Raw genomic sequence first — 23,964 nt, forward strand, 5'->3', positions numbered from 1 at the left:
ACCATCTTAATACAAAGAACATGGGGTTAACAGTAAGTTTATCTGGCTCACACACAGTCAGAAAACCTGGCTCCTTCTCAGATACTCAACTTCTTCAAACAGGAGAAAATATTTCATTTCAGTAGATTAACTTTAAAATGTATTTTTTAACTTCAAAATTTAAATACAATTATCACTTTTTAGTCATCTGGTCCTCTGAAATACTCTAAACCTTTTATGCTCATCCCTTAGTCCTACCTGCCCTGTTGATGTCAAAGCAAGTGAAGACTGACTTCCAGCACAAACTTTCCGAATGAACATTCCTTGTAAAGCTTCAATAACTTTAGGTTTATACACTCTGTTGGTATCACCATGGCCAAGTTTGCCTATAAAAACAAACATATTCAAGTTAAACAATATACTTGTTTCAAAGAAATGCTATTCTTTTCTTAGTATTAATGTTGATAAATATCATTAATATTTCCATCACTAACCTGACAGATTGTCCACATTTTAGAAAGCTCTAAGTTTCTAATAGCAGAGGATGTTAACAAATGAATCGTTTTATTACAAGAAAGAAACCAATAAACAATAGTTTTCTGAATTTTTATATCAAGCAATTAAAACCACTTTAAGAGAGATATGGAAAATTAATTTGCTGTCTTTCTCCCCTTTAATGGTCATACTTCTAACTTCAAATTTGCTGATATAATAAACAGGTCCTTATACAAGAATGTGTATGCATAAAATGATTAAAAAATTTTTTTTAAAGACTCAATAATTCACCAAATAGAGAACTTGGCAAATCACCAAAGAAAAAAAACAAATGGCCAACAACCTCACTAAGGACGAAATACAGATTAAATACCATTTTCACTAGTGAAACTATTTTTTTAATTATCTTAATTTTAATAGCCAGTATTGTTGAGGGATATGGGGAAATGAGCATTCTCGCATCACTGGTAGGAGTGACTGAAGTAGAAAAAGATTTAGTCATTCACTGTATTGTTTTTAATACTGAAAAAAATTGGAAACCATCTAGATATTCAACAATAATAAATTTCTTTGTAAGTTTTGCTACAATCATATGAAAGAATACTTTGTGCCAATGAAAAGAAAAATGTAGAGCCATGTTTCTTGACATAGAAAGATATTCATAAGATACTGTTAGATAAAAACAAACAAGTTATAAGACAGTAACTATGGTATATATAGATCTGCTTTGGTATTTTAAAACATCTATGTAGAAATATATGTACATATTTATATAAATGCATATATATTTACCTCCCAAAATTTTAACAATGCTTAGAGCAAATTTTTCTTAACTTTTTTAAGAAAAATTTATTTAAATTTTTAAAATTTCTGCTCACCTATATACATTTGAGTTTTTCTACAATAGCCTTGTATAACTGAAAAATAAATTTTTTTAAAAGTCAAGGAAAAAAGGCCAAAGCTATCAATAAATAATTTTTTACATACCATTGTCTCCTCCTCCGAAAGACCATACAGTTCTCCCATCTTTAGATAAAGCAATAGTATGTGAACTGCCACAAGAAACCTCTCCTACATTGCTAATGTCTTTTACTAACGTTGGAATGTTACGGCTATTACTGTCACCGTGACCTTGGATAAAACACACAAAACAACAAAGAAATAATGTTAGCTCTTTTTCTTTAGGCCATTACTTCACAGGTAGAATAAACATTACAAGTTATTAACAGAATTGAGGAATTTTTTAAGTGCAATTAAATATGCAAAACAGAATCATTTCTAATATCTTCTCATCTAATCTTCTAGGCTGCTCCCAACATGAGATACCCAGTCCCTTCACTGAATCAGTAGAACATTCTATTATGCTCCTCTCACAGCACTTATCTAATGCTGTCTAGTATCGTTAACGCTGACTTGTTTTCACTACCTCCTAGATAACACACTTCAGGATCACTTTAGGATGATATCTTTCTTATCCCTGAAATCCTATAGTGCCTGCTCAAAGTAGTAAATACTTGCTAGATTTAATTACACCTTAAATTTCAGCACCAGAATCTAGGTACTCTCTATATAAAATTATCTTCCTCTGAGCTTAAAACTAACAAAAATAAATGACAGTCTTTGGCCTATTAAATTTAGTCTCACCACTTCTCAGTAACCATCATCATTTCTATTTTTCTGTGATACTAACTTCAATTTTTAAAAAATCTTACCTAATCTTCCAAAGTCTCCTTCACCCCATGTGTATAATTCACCATCCTCTGTGACAGCAGCACTATGTCTGTATCCAGCTGACACACAAACAACTACCTGTATTGCACACAAAGTGAATTTGATGAACACAAGATACTAAAACATAGAGTTCACATTTGATCCTATACAGAGAGACTTCAGAGATACTGATATTCACAACTCATCCAGAAGTGCCATATACAGTTGTGGAGGTTTTGCCCAGGACAAGGCTGCCTGCATAAAGGATCAAGAAAGTGCTGAAATACAGCCTAACCTCTGTTGGCCAAGCCACAAACTCTGACTTCTACCCAGAGAGGACAACTTTTCTTAATTCACACAGAGGCTGTAAAGGCTAGCAGCACTCTCTCGCCCACTCCTCCCTGCCCCAAATACATCAATCTAATCATCTGCAACAATACTATATCACCAATCAACTCTTTACTCAAAGAGTTGGATGGGGCTGAACACTCATGGAACAATGAAAAATTTTTAAATATAACATTAACACAAAACCTCCATTCCTGGCTAATCAAGAAAACTTCATTACATAATAGGGTTAACTCTCAAAAACATACTGACTATCACCAATGAAGAAAGATCTAAGATATAAGCTTATATCAATTAAACGCCTAATAGTATCTCTTTACCCTCAAATAGCTACACAGTTTATGGGCAGAATCAGGGAAATAAGGGTATATGGCAGCATAATTTGGGGATCACTTATACCTTTTAACACTGATCAAAATCACTAACTGCTGAAAAAAAGATAACAGAAAAAATATCCATACTAATAACTCCATATTTTTTAATCTCCAAAAATTAGAACTCACTTTAGAAAATTCAAACTTTAGATTCAATTAAAAATACTGAGTAGGGCTTCCCTGGGGGCGCAGTGGTTGAGGGTCCGCCTGCCAATGCAGGGGACACAGGTTCGTGCCCCAGTCCGGGAAGATCCTACATGCCGCGGAGCGGCTGGGCCTGAGAGCCATGGCCGCTGAGCCTGCACATCCGGAGCCTGTGCTCCGCAACGGGAGAGGCCACAACAGTGAGAGGCCCACGTACAGAAAAATAAATAAATAAATAAAATAAAAAATACTGAGCACCTACTACATTTTAAATAATATGCTAAGAACCTCTGAAATTTTTATCTGTAAATTATTCATTTACTTTTTGGGAATTTTTCCTTCATGATATTCATACTAAGTTATTTTTAACTGGCAATGTTTCCATTATAAAATGAAACACTAAAAGAATATAAATAAGGAATTCCCTGGAGGTTCAGTGGTTAGGACTCAGCGCTTTCATAGCAGTGGCTCGAGTTCACCGGGCCACCGCTATGGTCGTGCAAGCTGTGCGGTGCGGCCAAACAAAAAAATATATATATACACACACACACATACACATATATGTATGTGTGTGTGTGTGTGTGTGTATATATATATATATATATATATGTATGTAAAGAAAATTTTAAACAATGTGAATTAAGAAAAAAGGTGCTAGAAAAACTAAAAAAATACAACTTTAAAGAGTATTTATCTGAAGTTCCTTACAGTCCCATATTCAACATCTTATCAAGGACCCCCTGATGTTAAGTGGAATGTTCCAAGGCTCACTGATGTCTAAGTTAAACATTGAAAGTTATAATAAAGTAAAATTCATTTGAGAGCCAACTTTGTCAGACAAACTCCCATGAAAGAAGTGTCCCACTTTTAATTCTGGTATAAAATAAAATTTTAAGTTTAAAGACTTTTATATAAGAAAACATTCATAGAAAGAAAGGAATCTTAAAATGGAGGAACCCACAAAACTGCATATAATTTTAAGTTAGGAAAATGGCTTCATTTCTTTAAGAAAAGGTAAAATAGAAATAAAAAGAGGAGATCTAGCTTCAGTTTCTAATGGTACCATTTATTTGTGTGTGACCTTGGCCAAGTTACTTAACCACTTTAAATGTCTTATTTAAGTTTTTGTTAAAATGCCACCTACTCCAAGAGAACCCTCTGACCTCATTATCTAATATCACACCCAGTCAAAATTAGTATCTATTACATTACTCAATTTTTTTACTATTATTTGAAATTATTTTGTGTTTGCTTACTTATCATCTCTAGCCCACAGATTAAAGCTCCATGAGAGTAAGAATCTTGTCTGTTTTGTTCACTGCCCTATGTCTAATGCCTAAAACACTGCCTGGCATTTGGAAGGTACTAAATAAATATTTGTTAAATGGATGATTCTCAGTTTCCTATCTGTGAAATGAAAATAATAACTACTTTAACAAGGCTGTTATAATAATTAAAATTAAATAATGTATGTGAAAGTGTGTTGTAAACCATCAAGCAGATATACAAAAGATAAGCCAAAAGGGTTGGGAGGGTGGGCTACTTCAGAAAGAATAAATCAAAATCTGAAAGATACTGTCAATTATAGCAATCATAGTACCAGTGCATCTAATTATTTTTAAATCCAAAAAGAAGGCACATACCTTTCCCTGCAGAGGGCCCTGAATAAGCTTGGGATATTTCTGTGTTGAACTATTTCCATGTCCCAGTTTCCCATAATCACCATCTCCCCAGCTGAAGACTTCTCCTTCTGTAGTGAAAGCTAAAGTATGACCATCAGATCCTTTAGAAGATGAGACCTTTTTAATGGACCTGTGAGGCTCAAATGTTAACTTTTTTAAAGTAGACTGATTATTAGAATCTCCAAGGCCCAGTCTCCCATAGCTGCCTTTACCACAAGCTCTGACAGAGCCATCCATAGAAATGACAAAAGTGCAGTATTGTCCAGCTTCAATCTATAAGCAAACAAACAGAATCACAGATATAAAATGCTTCTGCGAAAATCAAAGTATAATATTTAAGTTGATTTTACCAAAGAGGCTCAAAGGATATCTTTTAAAGCAGAATATGAATATCCATAGAGATTAAGAAGTAAACAGAAAATTAAGAAAACTGTTCATGGCCTATTCATGTTGACGTTACTGTTGAACTCAAATTAATGTATATTTTATCTTTTCAGGTTATCTAACAGTCATGGTTCAATGAAATAACAAGGAAAAATGTTTAGCCTACTCTTATATAATTGGTGAAGGGCAGGAAGGAAAATTTTCCTGTAATTCCTTAGGGTCCATTATAACAAGAGCCATGTAATATATATTCTAAATTCATTTGAGAAAAACATATGTTTTAATGAAAATAATAAAACAGAAAGTTCCATTTTGCCTAAAAGTTAGCTACAAATGTAAAAAAAGTGATCATAATAAGAAAATGAAATGCCAATATGGCAAAGGGAAAATTTTAATTTTTACTTAGTCTTATTTACCATTTGTGTTGAATATAAGGGTAAGTCTGCTGCCATTCATAATTCTTCTTAAAACTCCAGATGCAGATTTAACTTTTTAAAACTTGGAAACACTATTAGGGAAATGAGGGACTTAAAATATTTTTTTCTATGAAAATGAAAAAACTGATGCAGTATAGTATAGAAACAATATAGGTAAGAAACAAGCAAGAACATTCACTCATTAAAACAAAAAACAAAAAAAAACCACTCTTAACATTATTTAAAGCAAACCCTGTCATGTACCAATTTGTAAGGTATGCAGAGAACTCACAGTCTGCGCATCAGAGAAACTAGGAGCCAGTTTGGGTTGTAATATTTTCTCCTGTGTGCCTTCTACCAACTGATGGCTGCTATTGCTCCCCCAAACATAAACCTCACAGGTTTCTGAAACAATAGGAGCATCACCAGTCTGAATGCTATCTGGGCTAGCACATGTTCTTGAGTAATCAGAAGCCATTCTGCAAACCTATTAAAATAAGAAACAGGCAATAAATAGTCAAGACATTCTTAGTACAGATATTTTTATAAATATTCTCTGAAATTATTGTTGACTTTCCTTCTTTGAAAACTATCTCAACTGCTCAAATAAACTAAGAGCAACACATCCAATCTTAAACACAGATGGCTAGACTATTTACTCCTGCAGAATAATTCACTAAAAGATACCAACAAAGGTGGCAAAAATGGGGAGGGGGAGACACACAATCAAGCCTTTATTAACTAAATATTTTATTAACGCATATAATAGCATTATAGAAGAACAAAGTAGGAAAAAACCTACCTTTGATAATCCCATCGCCTTAATACAATATATGCTATCTTTTTTTATATTTGTCCTTCCAGAGTTTTGCATATACACGCTCTTTAACATAGTTATCACAGTGGATACATAAGTGACGATACAGAAGGGCCATGAAGAATTTTCTCTATGTCTACTTAATCTTCGTAATTGAACCAATAATATTCCATCTAATGTAAAAATCACAATTTGCTTAAGCATTTTCCTTTAAGAGGACACTGAGATTCTTTCTACTTATTTGTTATATGAGCCATTTTTAAGAATACAGTTGTGGCTACTTCATTGTTTTGTTTTGTTTTTTTTTGAAGGAAAATAATCAATGCTATTTGGCTGCAATGAAGTGTGTTCCCGGCTGGCTTCGTCGGGGGGGTTCCATTGATTCGCCCTGGGCACTGGCTCACTCCCTGCCACCTAGGCGGCCTCCTCCTCCTCCTCCTCCTCCTCCTCCTGTTGCTAGATTTTTAATTACTTCACTTGGTAGAGAACCTCGGACATGGGACTACTATATGCAAAAAGTGACAACAATCTTCTGATTCCTGAAACATACTATACCAAATTGCTTTCAAAACTGGTGTTACAATATTATTTCATCACCAGCAATGTATAAAATGAGGGCGGTCTTAAAAACGATAAAGGTCCAAAGCAATTCAACACTCACACACATCTATACGTGTCTGTATATGTATATAGATATAGATATATAAAAAATCATGGCTTATTTACCATTTGTGTTGAATATGATGGTAAAGTCTACTGCCATTCATAATGCTTTATAAAAATCCAGGCTTCTCCTCTCCTCCTCCCCTCTCCTCAAAACCCTGCCAAAAGCACAGGACCCAGGGTGGTCATCACAGTTGCCCTAACCAATGAATAGGGCTATGTGAGAGTACCAGTCTCACTGCACCCATACCAATAAGTATTACGCTCTAAATTTTTTTTGAAAAGTAAAGTGGGAAAAAAGAGGATGTATTCTTTTAACTTCACACTTCCTTATTTTCAACAGAACTGAAGTTTTTCCATCTATTTGCTTGTAACTAACTTCTGCTCATTTATTTATTAGGGTTTAATGGATTTTTTACTGACTTTGTATGAATCCCATACAATAAAGATATTATCTCTGACTACAGCTGTTGTCAATTTGTTGTCTGCCTTTTAGGGGTTGGTTTTGTTTTTGTTTTTCTCTGAATCAAGTAAAACAATAAAAGAAGAATCTTCAAAAGTCAATATATTATATTGCCAGACCATGAAATGGGAAGGGATAGAGTAATTTCAGTTAGAATCTTTAAATAGTACCCAAAACCATAGAATATATGTGTCAGACGAATAATTTTCAGTGAACATGATGAGAGTTTTGAGGACATACAAAATATGCATAAGTAAAGGCTGCCAGTCCCTAATAAGAGATCTGAAATTCTGCTGCTGACAAAAGGAGGATGATGGGCCCAAGTAGGTTAGAATTTTTTATCTAAAGATCTATTACAGTAGTCCCCCTTTATTCGTGGTTTCACTTTCTGTGGTTTCAGTTACTGGCAGTGAATCATCATCTGAAAATATTAAATGGAAAATTCCAGAAATAAACAATTCATAAGTTTTAAACTGCATACTGTTCTGAGTATCATCCCTTTGTCCAGCATAGCCACACTATATAAGCTAGCCACCGGCAGTCACTTAGTAGTCATCTGGTTATCAGCTCATCTGCCACAGTATCTCAGTGCTTGTGTTCAAGTAACCCTTATGTTACTTAAAAACGGCCCCTAAGTGCAAGAGTTGTGATGCTGGCAATCTGGATATTCTCCTACTGTACATAATTTATAAATTAAGCTTTATCATAGGTATGTATGTACAGAAATAACATGGTTTATATAGGGTTTGGTACTATTCATGGTTTCAGGCATCTACTGGGGGTCTTGGAATATATTCCCCATATTTAAGAAGGGACTACTGCTCTATAATAAGACTTAAAAAAATAATAGCCCTCCTTCCCTGACCCCCACGAAAAAGAGAGAAGAGAGGAGAAGGGGAGGGGAAGGGAAGGGAAGGGGAGAAGAGGGGAGGAGAGGAGAGGGGGAAGCAAAGGGAGGGGAGGAGAGGGGGTAAAAAAAATCTGTTCACAAGACTTAGAAATGTGTTTTTTTAAAAACAACTGGAGGAGGGGCTTCCCTGATGGCGCAGTGGTTAAGAATCCGCCTGCCAATGCAGGGGACACGGGTTCAAGCCCTGGTCCAGGAAGATCCCACATGCTGCGGAGCAACTAAGCCCACATGCCACAACTACTGAGCCTGTGCTCTAGAGCCCGCATGCCACAACTACTGAAGGCCGCGCACCTATAGCCTGTGCTCCGCAACAAGAGAAGCCATCATAATGAGAAGCACGCGCACCACAACGAAGAGTAGCCCATGCTTGCCACAACTAAAGAAAACCCATGCGCAGCAACAGAGACCCAATGCGGCCAAAAAAACCAAACAAACAAAAAAACAAACAAACAAAAAAAACAACTGGGGGGGGCACGTAGAATTCTGGAAAAGATGACAATAGCAGCAGCAATGTAGTTTTCTAAACATGGAATCATTACACAAAACCAATAGAAGGCTAAACTCCAAATTTGTACTTAATATTCACAATAAAACTAGACAGACATAGCTCCGGTAACTCCAAAATATAAGCAGGTGCAGACAAACCACTACCAAATACAGAATCTGCATGGGAATAATATCTGTGCAGGAGGAAGCCAAAGAGTGTCTGACAGACCTCAGAATAAGAAAACCCCAAAACAACCAATCAGGTACTCACCAGAAAGAACAGTGAGCCAATCTAAGAACAGCAGCTGCAACTGGGAAGAGTTTGCCCTCTCTGATAGCACGTAAGTACAAAGGTCCCATGATGAGAAGTTTGAAAAAAGCTAGAGCAGTCTAGCTCTTGTGAATTCTTGAAACTGAAAAGCCAGTACTCCCTTCCAGGACAGAGCCCTCATACTGAGCAGAAACTACTGGGAGTGGAATAAAAGTTGAGCAGAAAGAGGACAACAGAAAGGAAAGAGAAAAAGTTAAGATAAAAGGTGGGGAGGGGAATACGCTTGAAACCACTATGTTTTGTCTAACGTTACACAAAAACAATAGAGAAAGGGAGTCTATGGATTTAGAAAAGCCATCTAGAATGCCATCCCGTTCTAAAAATTCAGGAAAACAAATTTTTCATAAAAATAAGCAACAGAAAAGTATGAAGGTCAAATTCCATATGAAGTTGTTATAAGGGGAAAAAAAGGAAAAGAGGCAGAATAACATCCGTACAATAAAAAAATGACAGATGAGAAATGCCCACAAAACAGATCAAACTGTAACCTATTTCAAAGCAAGGTAAAGGGATTAAGAAAATGAAACACAACTTGAAAGAAAAACACAAAACTGAAAGAGAAGCATTCAAAAATGAGGTGACAGACTCAAAAAAAGAATTAGAAATAAGAGAAAAAATCATTTCAGAAATGAGGGGTAAACTATAAGAAATCCAAGAGTAAATAAATACAGAAGATAATACCTTATGAGCAACAAAAGGGAAAAAGCTGTTCAGAAATAAAAAAAGAAATGAAAATTATATAAAAAGTATTCAAAAAAAAAGAATTATTCAAAAAAAGTGACAATTACTAAGTTAATTGTTAAAAATCCAACATACATCCGAGACTGAACCAGGAAGAAACAGAAAATATACAGACAAATCACAAGCACTGAAATTGAGACTGTGATTAAAAATCTTCCAACAAATAAAAGCCCAGGACCAGATGGCTTCACAGGTGAATGCTATCAAACATTTAGAGAAGAGCTAACACTTATCCTTCCCAAACTCTTCCAAAATACAGCAGAGGGAGGAACACTTCCAAACTCATTCTATGAGGCCACCATCACCCTGATACCAAAACCAGACAAAGATGTCACAAAGAAAGAACTACAGGCCAACATCACTGATGAACATAGATGCAAAAATCCTCAACAAAATACTAGCAAACAGAATCCAACAGCACATTAAAATGATCATACACCATGATCAAGTGGGGTTTATTCCAGGAATGCAAGGATTCTTCAACATACGCAAATCAATCAATGTGATAAACCATATTAACAAATTGAAGGAGAAAAACCATATGATCATCTCAATAGATGCAGAGAAAGCTTTTGACAAAATATAACAGCCATTTATGATAAAAACCCTGCAGAAAGCAGGCATAGAGGGAACTTTCCTCAACATAATAAAGGCCATATATGACAAACCCACAGCCAATATCATCCTCAATGGTGAAAAACTGAAAGCATTTCCACTAAGATCAGGAACAAGACAAGGTTGCCCACTCTCACCACGCTTATTCAACATAGTTTTGGAAGTTTTAGCCACAGCAATCAGAGAAGAAAAGGAAATAGAAGGAATCCAAATCGGAAAAGAAGTAAAGCTGTCACTGTTTGCAGATGACATGAAACTATACATAGAGAATCCTAAAGATGCTACCTGAAAAATATTAGAGGTAATCAATGAATTTGGTAAAGTAGCAGGATACAAAAGTAATGCAGAGAAATCTCTTGCATTCCTATACACTAATGATGAAAACTCTGAAAGTGAAATTAAGGAAACACTCCCATTTACCACTGCAACAAAAAGAATAAAATACCTAGGAATAAACCTACCTAAGGAGACAAAAAACCTGTATGCAGACAGAAGACCTATAAGACACTGATGAAAGAAATTAAAGATGATACAAACAGATGGAGAGATATACCATGTTCTTGGATTGGAAGAATCAACATTGTGAAAATGACTATACTACCCAAAGCAATCTACAGATTCAATGTAATGCCTATCAAGCTACCAATGGCATTTTTCACAGAATTACAACAAAAAATTTCACAATTTGTATGGAAACACAAAAGACCCCAAATAGCCAAAGCAATCTTGAGAAAGAAAAACGGAGCTGGAGGAATCAGGCTCCCGGACTTCAGACTATACTACAAAGCTACAGTAATCAAGACAGTATGGTACTGGCACAAAAACAGAAAGATAGATCAATGGAACAGGATAGAAAGCCCAGAGATTAATCCATGCACATATGGGCACCTTATCTTTGATAAGGAAGGCAAGAATATACAATGGAGAAAAGACAGCCTCTTCAGTAAGTGGTGCTGGGAAAACTGGAAAGCTACATGTAAAAGAATGAAATTAGAAAATAAAAATAAACTCAAAATGGATTAAAGACCTAAATGTAAGGTCAGACACGACAAAACTCTTAGAGGAAAACATAGGCAGAACACTCTATGACATATATCACAGCAAGATCTTTTTTGACCCACCTCCTACAGAAATGGAAATAAACACAAAACTAAACAAATGGGACCTAATGAAACGTAATAGCTTTTGCACAGCAAAGGAAACCATAAACAAGATGAAAAGACAACCCTCAGAATGGGAGAAAATATTTGCAAATGAAGCAACTGACAAAGGATTAATCTCCAAAATTTACAAGCAGCTCATGCAGCTCAATATCAAAAGAACAAACAATCCAATCCAAAAATGGGCAGAAGACCTAAATAGACATTTCTCCAACGAAGATATACAGATTGCCAACAAACACATGAAAGGATGCTCAACATCACTAATCATTAGAGAAATGCAAATCAAAACTACAGTGAGGTATCACCTCGCACCACTCAGAATGGCCATCATGAAAAAGTCTACAAACAATAAATGCTGGAGAGGGTGTGGAGAAAAGGGAACCCTCTTGCACTGTTGGTGGGAATGTAAATTGATACAGCCACTATGGAGAACAGTATGGAGGTTCCTTAAAAAACTAAAAATAGGGCTTCCCTGGTGGCGCAGTGGTTGAGAGTCCGCCTGCCGATGTAGGGGACATGGGTTCGTGCCCTGATCTGGCAAGATTCCACATGCCACGTAGCGGCTGGACCCGTGAGCCATGGCCGCTGAGCCTGTGTGTCCGGAGCCTGTGCTCCACAACAGGAGAGGCCACAACAGTGAGAGGCCCGTGTACAGCCAAAAAAAAAAAAAAAAAAAAACTAAAACTAGACCTACCATACGACCCAGCAATCCCACTACTGGGCATATACCGTGAGAAAACCATAATTCAAAAAGAGTCATGTACCACAATGTTCATTGCAGCACTCTTCACAATAGCCGGGACATGGAAGCAACCTAAGTGTCCATTGACAGATGAATGAATAAAGAAGATGTGGCACATATATACAATGGAATATTACTCAGCCATAAAAAGAAATGAAATTGAGTTATCTGTAGTAGGGTGGATGGACCTAGAGTCTGTCATACAGAGTGAAGTAAGTCAGAAAGAGAAAAATAAATCCCATATGCTTACATATATGGAATCTAAAAATAAAAAATGGTTCTGAAGAACAGAGTGGCAGGACAGGAATAAAGACGCAGATGTAGAGAATGGACTTGAGGACACAGGGAGGGGGAAGGGTAAGCTGGGACGAAGTGAGAGAGTAGCATGGACTTATATACACTACCAAATGTAAAATAGATAGCTAATGGGAAGCAGCCGCATAGCACAGGGAGATCAGCTCAGTGCTTTGTGACCACCTAGAGAGGTGGGATAGGGAAGGTGGGAGGGAGATGAAAGAGGGAGGAGATATGGGGATATGTGTATACGTATAGCTGATTCACTTTGTTATAAAGCAGAAACTAACATACCATTGTAAAGCAATTATACTCCATAAAGATGTTAAAAAAATAATCCAACATAAAAACAATAGTGGTCCTAGATGAGAACCAAATAAAAAGAGTAAAAATGATACTAAAAACAATAATTTAGGGAAACTTCTCTGAAATAAAAAAGATTTGAAACTACATATTAAAATCCTCACATCTCTGAGAACAACGACCCAGAATACATAACATCAAGATGTATTCTAGTAAAATTACTGCCAGAAGAAAATGAATGAATATACTTAAGAAGTAAAGAAAATGTGAGCCAAAGATTTAATCTTCTCAAAATTGACTTTCAAGTATAAAGTGCACAGCAATTAAAATGTAAGAACTAAGAGAATCTTTTTCGTGAGTATTTATTGAAGATTCTACTAGAGAATAAGCTTCAGACAAACAAAAAGAATAGAGAGCCACTGACAGAAACTGGCAATGAGCATGAAATATGTAGTTACTTGTACAACTCATACTTAAAAAGGGTTAAAAGGCAGAGAGTAAATATGTTCTGAGTATGCAGATATAATACAACTACAAAAAATGGGGAAAGCATATGTAAAAAGTTAATATTTTTAGTAATCATACAGTGGTAGTGTTTGTCTTATTTTAGGATTGCTGTGTGTGTGTGTGTGTGTGTGTGTGTGTGTGTGTGCGCGCGCGCGTGTGTATGTACTGTGGGATTAAAATAAATAACTATGGGATATTCTAATTCTATATCCCTGTATCCTTCAGAATCAGCATTCTTAGTTGGAAGAAAGGATATATAAATGTAATATAGAAAAGCAGAAATTCTATAGCCCTGATTTTGAAAGTATCAGTATCAACTCATGAGGTATATTAGTTTTAAATACGCATGCATGTGTGAACACACACACATTTCCTAGCTGTGGCTACTGTAAGACCCCAGAAAAATAATACCGACTTAGTAGTGATGAGCACCCTGATTGTGGTCCTGAAATAATATTTTCCACTTTTAAGAAAACAGTGTTTATGGAGAAAGAGCTAGCTGGTTGCAGATCCAGATCAAGAAATGTATGAGTCCAGAAACAATTTGATGGGTCAGATAGCAAGGAAGCGATCAAAGATTATTAGGCCTATGTCAAAAGAGCTTGGGAACCACACTGAAAGAGACTACTACCCTGAAAGACTGTTGGCCAAAGATAAAACAATGTGAGCTTCACTACAGATAATAATTCAACAAAGTAAAATTTGAATCGGTTTAAATCTACAAGTTCATAACAATACTTTTCAAGTGAAACCAATTGGTCAAGTTTGGAGCATGACAGGAGATCAGTCCATTAACCTGGAAACTAGTAAATAAAAATCGGTGTTAAAAATTTTTTTAAAAATCAAGTGGAGAGAATCAAGCACTTATTCTGCTTTTCCTGTCTGAACTGTGGCAGGGTAACCAAACTGTCAATAAGGGAGGGGTTATGGGGATATATGTACACGTATAGCTGATTCACTTTATTTTACAGCAGAAACTAACACAACAATGTAAAGCAATTATACTCCAATAATGATGTTTAAAAAAAATAATGCACATGATACAAAGTCCAAAATAAATAAAAGGGTATGCATTGAAAACTATGCCTCCTTCCCACACCTGATGCGAGACACCCCGGCTCCACTTTCTAGAGGCAACCAATCACGGATGCCACTTTCTTTTGCATCCTTTCCAGAGACTGAATGGATTTTTTTTTTTGCGGTACGCGGGCCTCTCAATGCTGCGGCCTCTCCCGTTGCGGAGCACAGGCTCCGGACGCGCAGGCTCAGCGGCCATGGCCCACGGGCCCAGCCGCTCCGCGGCATGTGGGATCTTCCCGGACCAGGGCACGAACCCGCGTCCCCTGCATCGGCAGGCAGACTCTCAACCACTGCGCCACCAGGGAAACCCTGAATGGATTATTTTTAAGGGATAAATACATGCTGTAGCATTTTAAGACAAAGTAATTTTTATTGATTGATTGATTTTTATTGGAATATAGTTGATTTACAATGTTGTGTTACTTTCAGGTATACAGCAAAGTGAATCTGTTATACATATACATATATCCACTCATTTTGAGATTCTTTTCCCATATAGGCCATTACAGAGTACTGAGTAGAGTTCCTTGTGCTATACAGTACGTCCTTATTAGTAATCTATTTTATATCTAGTAGTATGTATATGTCAATCACAATCTTCTAGTTTATCCCTTGACAAAGTAATTTTTCACATAAAAGCCATGATTATTACGTACCTCTTCAAAAAGACATAAAGCTGCCTCATAGAGTGAGCACAAGCCATCGGATGTTCTGGGTGGTTCCCTCCACTGACTCCGATCAGCAGATGAACCCTATAATTAAGACATTGTGGGATACAGTTAGGGAAGGAGAGAGACATGTATTAAAATCACTTAAATAGTCTACAAAAACATCTGAGGAACTGTTTACATAATTATGTGCATTAAAATCAAATCCTAACATTAGGTCATGAAACCAATTTTATGTGTAAGTGTTATAAAAGACATGGCTATAGAGTGAAGCAGTAAATTAAGTACCAATCCCTCACTTATTACATTAGTGATTTGTTCTAAGTGTCACAAGGTTTGACCTAAAAACACTCAAGGAGGCAGAATTTTGCCAACTACACACTCTTTGGGTGGCCAATATCCAATAAATGGGGTCCCAGCAAATATTCTACTCCCCTGGGGCTGTCTTGTCCACTTGCTCCAAGAATACAGTAGAATGCAGCCAGCTTAAGTGATGATCCTTACCAGAGCAGCAGTAAGTCTGTTCCTCCCTTCTTAGTTTCAGCACAACAAAGGTCCCACAAGTCAGTTCATGTAGCTACCTGACTATATTAGCAACAAAATATCTTTTTCCTAGCACAGCTGAGGAATCATAGCTCCTCTCTGTGACTAACTGCCTACTCTCCACAATAGGGCCCCATGGCTATGACCAGAAATCATTCTTTCATTGAAAACTGATAAATCAGAGAGTGAACTTGACCTCCACTGTTCCCTCAAATTCCCATATCCTTAAATCTTTACATCACAAATGTCAAGTTCTTTCTCTGATTTATCCATCCTCTAGTTGTAAAATTTTCATCTGTGGCTTTATTTCAAAGACTATTATATTGTAAAAATATTTAGATTCTAGATGATCACCGGGCAAACATACCACAGAAAAGTATATCCTCTACCGTGGAACGGAGGTTGGCCTAGATGCTCTGTACGATCCCATCCAACTCTAAGATTATATGATTTTATCAATTCAGACTATTTTAATTAACGTGGTTCCTAAGTAATGAACGAAATGAATATGTTGGCTATTTAATTTATTGCTGGGTCATCAGGTGCTAAGCTACTGCTACCAAATCAATTTTTCTTTTTTATTGCTTAGGTGGTGCTTCTCGAATTTTAATGTGGACATAAGTTATCTGGAAATTTTGTTAAAATGCAGATTCCAATTCAGTAAATATAGGTGGGGGCCTGAGATTCTGTATTTCTAACAAGTTCTCAGGTGATGCCAATGCTGCTGTCTGAGGCTCACACTTCAAGTAGTAAGGCTTTCGAGAGCCATTTGCAGGTCTTGGAGTCATATGAGAAGCTGAGTGTTCAAAATTATCTAGTTCCTAGACACACAAGGTGTGGCTATACCAGCAAATACTTTGAGGCACAGCCTCTCCAAATTCCATAATTAGCTGCGTAGCACTTCTGGGAGAAACACAACTGTAATCTGTGGCTCCGTTATTTAAAGGCCACCTCTACTGATCACCAAACCAAAAGCAGATAAGAAACAACAGCAGCTTGTCATACCTTTCTAGGAGCTGGCACCAGGCCGGTAATAATTCCTTTTTATGCCTTTCTACAGTATGAAGGAAAATGCTGAAAATAACATAAGGTTTTCAGTGAGAGATCTGAGTTTAAATCCATGTTCCATCACTTACTGGCAACGTGACTTAAGGGTAAGTTTGCTTATCCTTAGACAGGAATAATTCCTCTATTACTTAGGGCTGTTGGGAAGAATAACTGAAATTATGCATAAAACATGCTTAGCATAGTTCTTAATACATAGTACGAACTCAAAACTGGCATCAGTAATTATTATTTTGTATGATGTACATGGAGAAAGTAGAGAAAACACAGGGAGTCTTTAATAAACTCCTGCTAACTTTAAAAATACCAAACCAATTTTTTAAAAAATCCTTCAAACACTGTCTGCAGTGACTGTCACTGACTTCTGTTCTCCCCAAAAAGTCAATAGTTAAGGGTAAGACTAATCCAGCCCCAGTAAATTAGGATTAAAGATATCTTAAAAACCCACTCTGTATAGAATTCTTAATGTGTTTTGTAAATATACTGCACAATAGAAAAAGAGGCCTATACCTAGGCATTTTTAAAGAAATTACATTTTGGGGAGAGTAAGGGAAGATGGCGGAAGAGTAAGACGCGGAGATCACCTTCCTCTCCACAGATACACCAGAAATACATCTACACGTGGAACAACTCCTGCAGAACACCTACTGAAGGCTGGCAGAAGACCTCAGACCTCCCAAAAGGCAAGAAACTCCCCACGTACCTGGGTAGGGCAAAAGGAAAAAAGAATAAACAGAGACAAAAGAATAGGGACGGCACCTGTACCAGTGGGAGGGAGCTGTGAAGGAGGAAAAGTTTCCACACACTAGGAAGCCCCTTCGCGGGCGGAGACGGCGGGAGGCGGAGGGGGGAGCTTCGAAGCCGCGGAGGAGTGCACAGCAACGGGTGCGGAGGGCAAAGCGGGGAGATTCCCGCACAGAGGATCGGTGCCGACCGGCACTCACCAGCCCGAGAGGCTTGTCTGCTCACCCGCCGGGACGGGCGGGGCTGCGAGCTGAGGCTCTGAGGCTAGGGTTTCGGTTTCGGACGGAGCGCAGGGAGAGGACTGGGGTTGGCGGCTTGAACATAGCCTGAAGGGGTTAGTGCACCACAGCTAGCCGGGAGGGAGTCCGGGGAAAAAGCCTGCACCTGCCGAAGAGGCAAGAGACTTTTTCTTCCCTCTTTGTTTCCTGGTGCGTGAGGAGAGGGGTTTAAGAACGCTGCTTAAAGGAACTCCAGAGACGGGCGCGAGCCGCGGCTAAAAGCGCGAACCCCAGAGACGGGCGAGAGCCGCGGCTGAAAGCGCGGACCCCAGAGACGGGCGCGAGCCGCGGCTGAGGGCGCGGACCCCAGAGACGGGCGCGAGCCGCGGCTGAAAGCGCGGACCCCAGAGACGGGCGCGAGCCGCGGCTGAGGGCGCGGACCCCAGAGACGGGCGCGAGCCGCGGCTGAGGGCGCTGACTCCAGAGACGGGCGCAAGCCGCGGCTGGAGGCGCGGACCCCAAGGCGGGCGGGAGACGTTGGGGCTGCTGCTGCCGCCACCAAGGGGCCTGTGTGCGAGCGCAGGTCGCTCTCCACTCCCCTCTTCCGCGGAGCCTGTGCAGCCCGCCACTGCCGGGTTCCCGGGATCCGGGGACGACTTCCCCGGGAGAGCGCACGGCGGGCCTCGGGCTGGTGGCCGGACTTTGCCGCCGCAGGCCCGCCCCGCATTCCGTGCCCCTCCCTCCCCGCCGCCGGCCTCCGTACGCCAGAACCCCCGAATCAGCGGCTCCTTTAACCCCGTCCTGTCTGAGCAAAAAACAGACGCCCTCCAGCGACCTACACGCAGAGGAAGGGCCAAATCCAAAGCTGAGCCCCTGTGAGCTGTGAGAACAAAGAAGAGAAAGGGAAATCTCTCCCAGCAGCCTCAGAAGCAGCGGATTAAAGCTCCACAATCAACCTGATGTACCCTGCATCTGTGGAATACATGAATAGACAGCCAATCATCCCAAATTAAGGAGGTGGACTTTGGGAGCAAGATCTATGATTTTTCTCCCTATTCCTCTTTTTGTGAATGTGTATGTGTATGCTTCTGTGTGAGATCTTGTCTGTATAGTCTTGCTTCCACCATTTGTCCTAGGTTCTATCCGTCCATGGTTTTTTCTTAAAATTTTTTTTCTTAATAATCAATTTTAATTTTAAGAACGTTATTATACTTTACCTTCGTCCTTTCTTTCTTTCTTTCTTTCCTTCCTTCCTTCCCTCCTTTAGACAACGAATCATCCCAAATTGAGGAGGTGGTCTCTGACAGCAAGATTTATGATTTTTCCCCCTTTACCTCTTTTTGTGAGGGTGTATGTGTACGCTTCTGTGTAAGACTTTGTCTGTATAGCTTTGCTTCCAACATTTGTCCTAAGGTTCTATCCGTCCCTTTTTTTTTTTTTTTTCCTAATTAAGAATTTTTTTAATTCAATAACTTTATTATACTCTATTTTATTTTTACTGTATCTTCTTTCTGTTTTCCCTTCTTTCCCTCCTTCCTTCCTTCCTCCCTCCCTCCTTTCGTTCCTTCTTGCCTTCTTTCCTTCCTTGCTTCTTTCTTTCTTCATTCCTTCCTTCCTTCCTTCCCTCCTTCCTTCCCTCCTTTAGACAACGAATCATCCCAAATTGAGGAGGTGGTCTCTGACAGCAAGATTTATGATTTTTCCCCCTTTACCTCTTTTTGTGAGGGTGTATGTGTACGCTTCTGTGTGAGACTTTGTCTGTACAGCTTTGCTTCCAACATTTGTCCTAAGGTTCTATCCGTCCCTTTTTTTTTTTTTTTTCTAATTAAGAATTTTTTTTAATTCAATAACTTTATTATACTCTATTTTATTTTACTGTATCTTCTTTCTGTTTTCCCTTCTTTCCCTCCTTCCTTCCTTCCTCCCTCCCTCCTTTCGTTCCTTCTTGCCTTCTTTCCTTCTTTGCTTCTTTCTTTCTTCCTTCCTTCCTTCCTTCCTTCCCTCCTTCCTTCCCTCCTTTAGACAACGAATCATCCCAAATTGAGGAGGTGGTCTCTGACAGCAAGATTTATGATTTTTCCCCCTTTACCTCTTTTTGTGAGGGTGTATGTGTACGCTTCTGTGTAAGACTTTGTCTGTACAGCTTTGCTTCCAACATTTGTCCTAAGGTTCTATCCGTCCTTTTTTTTTTCTAATTAAGAATTTTTTAATTCAATAACTTTATTATACTTTATTTTATTTTACTGTATCTTTTTTCTTTTTGTTTTTCCTTCTTTCCCTCCTTCCTTCCTCCCTCCCTCCCTCCCTCCTTTCGTTCCTTCTTGCCTTTTTTCCTTCTTTGCTTCTTTCTTTCTTTCTTCCTTCCTTCCTTCCTTCCTTCCCTCCTTCCTTCCCTCCTTTCCTTCTTTCTTTCCTCATACGTCTACTAATTCCCTCTACTTTTTCTCCCTTTTATTCTGAGCCGTGTGGATGAAAGGCTCTTGGTGCTCCAGCCAGGAGGCAGGGCTCTGCCTCTGAGGTAGGAGAGCCAACTTCAAGACACTGGTTCACAAGAGACCTCCCAGCTCCAGATAATATCAAACGGCGAAAATCTCCCAGAGACCCCCATCTTAACACCAGCACCCAGCTTCACTCAACGACCAGCAAGCCACAGTGCTGGACAACCTGTGCCAAACAACTAGCAAAACAGGAACACAACCCCACCCATTAGCAGAGAGGCTGCCTAAAATCATAATAAGGCCACAGACACCCCAAAACACACCACCAGACGTGAACCTGCCCACTAGAGAGACAAGATCCAGCCTCTTCCACCACAACACAGGCACTAGTCCCCTCCACCAGGAAGCCTACACAACCCACTGAACCAACCTTAGCCACTGGAGACAGACATCAAAAACAGGAGGAACTACGAACCTGCAGCCTGCAAAAAGGAGACCCCAAACACAGTAAGATAAGCAAAATGAGAAAACAGAAAAACACACAGCAGATAAAGGAGCAAGATAAAAATGCACCAGACCTAACAAATGAAGAGGAAATAGGCAGTCTACCTGAAAAAGAATTCAGAATAATGATAGTAAGGTTGATCCGAAATCTTGGAGATAGAATGGACAATAGAATGGACAAAATGCAAGAATCAGTTAACAAGGACCTAGAAGAACTAAAGATGAAACAAGCAACGATGAACAACACAATAAATGAAATTAAAAATACTCTAGATGGGATCAATAGCAGAATAACTGAGGCAGAAGAACGGATAAGTGACCTGGAAGATAAAATAGTGGAAATAACTACTGCAGAGCAGAATAAAGAAAAAAGAATGAAAAGAACTGAGGACAGTCTCAGAGACCTCTGGGACAACATTAAACGCACCAACATTCGAATTATAGGGGTTCCAGAAGAAGAAGAGAAAAAGAAAGGGACTGAGAAAATATTTGAAGAGATTATAGTTGAAAACTTCCCTAATATGGGAAAGGAAATAGTTAACCAAGTCCAGGAAGCACAGAGAGTCCCATACAGGATAAATACAAGGAGAAATACGCCAAGACACATATTAATCAAACTGTCAAAAATTAAATACAAAGAAAGCATATTAAAAGCAGCAAGGGAAAAACAACAAATAACACATAAGGGAATCCCCATAAGGTTAACAGCTGATCTTTCAGCAGAAACCCTACAAGCCAGAAGGGAGTGGCAGGACATACTGAAAGTGATGAAGGAGAAAAACCTGCAACCAAGACTACTCTACCCAGCAAGGATCTCATTCAGATTTGATGGAGAAATTAAAACCTTTACAGACAAGCAAAAGCTGAGAGAGTTCAGCACCACCAAACCAGCTTTACAACAAATGCTAAAGGATCTTCTCTAGGCAAGAAACACAAGAGAAGGAAAAGACCTATAATAACGAACCCAAAACAATATAGAAAATGGGAATAGGAACATACATATCGATAATTACCTTAAATGTAAATGGACTAAATGCTCCCACCAAAAGACACAGACTAGCTGAATGGATACAAAAACAAGACCCTTACATATGCTGTCTACAAGAGACCCACTTCAGACCTAGAGACACATACAGACTAAAAGTAAGGGGATGGAAAAAGATATTCCATGCAAATGGAAACCAAAAGAAAGCTGGAGTAGCAATTCTCATATCAGACAAAATAGACTTTAAAATAAGGACTATTAAAAGAGACAAAGAAGGACACTACATAATGATCAAGGGATCGATCCAAGAGAAGATATAACAATTGTAAATATTTATGCACCCAACATAGGAGCACCTCAATACATAAGGCAAATACTAACAGCCATAAAAGGGGAAATTGACAGTAACACATTCATAGTAGGGGACTTAAACACCCCACTTTCACCCATGGACAGATCATCCAAAATGAAAATAAATAAGGAAACACAAGCTTTAAATGATACATTAAACAAGATGGACTTAATTGATATTTATAGGACACTCCATCCAAAAACAACAGAATACACATTTTTCTCAAGTGCTCACGGAACATTCTCCAGGATAGATCATATCTTGGGTCACAAATCAAGCCTTGGCAAATTTAAGAAAATTGAAATTGTATCAAGTATCTTTTCTGACCACAACGCCATGAGACTAGATATCAATTACAGGAAAGATCTGTAAAAAATACAAACACATGGAGGCTAAACAATACACTACTTAATAATGAAGTGATCACTGAAGAAATCAAAGAGGAAATCAAAAAATACCTAGAAACAAATGACAATGGAGACACAACGACCCAAAACCTGTGGGATGCAGCAAAAGCAGTTCTAAGGGGGAAGTTTATAGCAATACAAGCCCACCTTAAGAAGCAGGAAACATCTCGAATAAACAACCTAACCTTGCACCTCAAGCAATTAGAGAAAGAAGAACAAAAAACCCCAAAGCTAGCAGAAGGAAAGAAATCATAAAAATCAGATCAGAAATAAATGAAAAAGAAATGAAGGAAACAATAGCAAAGATCAATGAAACTAAAAGCTGGTTCTTTGAGAAGATAAACAAAATAGATAAACCACTAGCCAGACTTATCAAGAAAAAAAGGGAGAAGACTCAAATCAATAGAATTAGAAATGAAAAAGGAGAGGTAACAACTGACACTGCAGAAATAAAAGAGATCATGAGAGATTACTACAAGCAACTCTATGCCAATAAAATGGACAATCTGGAAGAAATGGACAAATTCTTAGAAATGCACAACCTGCCAAGACTGAATCAGGAAGAAATAGAAAATATGAACAGACCAATCACAAGCACTGAAATTGAAACTGTGATTAAAAATCTTCCAACAAAGAAAAGCCCAGGACCAGATGGCTTCACAGGCGAATTCTATCAAACATTTAGAGAAGAGCTAACACCTATCCTTCTCAAACTCTTCCAAAATATAGCAGAGGGAGGAACACTCCCAAACTCATTCTACGAGGCCACCATCACCTTGATACCAAAACCAGGCAAGGATGTCACAAAGAAAGAAAACTACAGACCAATATCACTGATGAACATAGATGCAAAAATCCTCAACAAAATACTAGCAAACAGAATCCAACAGCACATTAAAAGGATCATACACCATGATCAAGTGGGGTTTGTTCCAGGAATGCAAGGATTCTTCAATATACGCAAATCTATCAATGTGATAAACCATATTAACAAACTGAAGGAGAAAAACCATATGATCATCTCAATAGATGCAGAGAAAGCTTTTGACAAAATTCAACACCCATTTATGATAAAAACCCTGCAGAAAGTAGGCATAGAGGGAACTTTCCTCAACATAATAAAGGCCATATACGACAAGCCCACAGCAAACATCATCCTCAATGGTGAAAAACTGAAAGCATTTCCACTAAGATCAGGAACAAGACAAGGGTGCCCACTCTCACCACTCTTATTCAACATAGTTTTGGAAGTTTTAGCCACAGCAATCAGAGAAGAGAAGGAAATAAAAGGAATCCAAATCGGAAAAGAAGAAGTAAAGCTGTCACTGTTTGCAGATGACATGATCCTATACATAGAGAATCCTAAAGATGCTACCAGAAAACTACTAGAGCT

General features: G+C 38.4%; 1 protein-coding gene across 7 annotated transcripts in view; it reads right to left on the reverse strand.

Moving 5' to 3' along the window:
* HERC1 (HECT and RLD domain containing E3 ubiquitin protein ligase family member 1) overlaps positions 1-23,964 on the reverse strand; it is a 220,530-nt gene that overhangs the window by 147,816 nt on the left and 48,750 nt on the right. For all 7 annotated transcript variants that reach the window (XM_073801133.1, XM_073801132.1, XM_073801130.1 and 4 more), the window contains 6 exons: positions 15,304-15,399; positions 5,825-6,019; positions 4,694-5,005; positions 2,187-2,283; positions 1,462-1,605; positions 238-365 (listed from right to left, as the gene is read on the reverse strand). In XM_073801133.1, the coding sequence (XP_073657234.1) occupies positions 238-365; positions 1,462-1,605; positions 2,187-2,283; positions 4,694-5,005; positions 5,825-6,019; positions 15,304-15,399 (972 nt within the window). The remainder of the gene's footprint in view (positions 1-237; positions 366-1,461; positions 1,606-2,186; positions 2,284-4,693; positions 5,006-5,824; positions 6,020-15,303; positions 15,400-23,964) is intronic.

Source organism: Tursiops truncatus, chromosome 2, assembly GCF_011762595.2.
Source record: "Tursiops truncatus isolate mTurTru1 chromosome 2, mTurTru1.mat.Y, whole genome shotgun sequence".
Lineage (NCBI taxonomy): Eukaryota > Metazoa > Chordata > Mammalia > Artiodactyla > Delphinidae > Tursiops > Tursiops truncatus.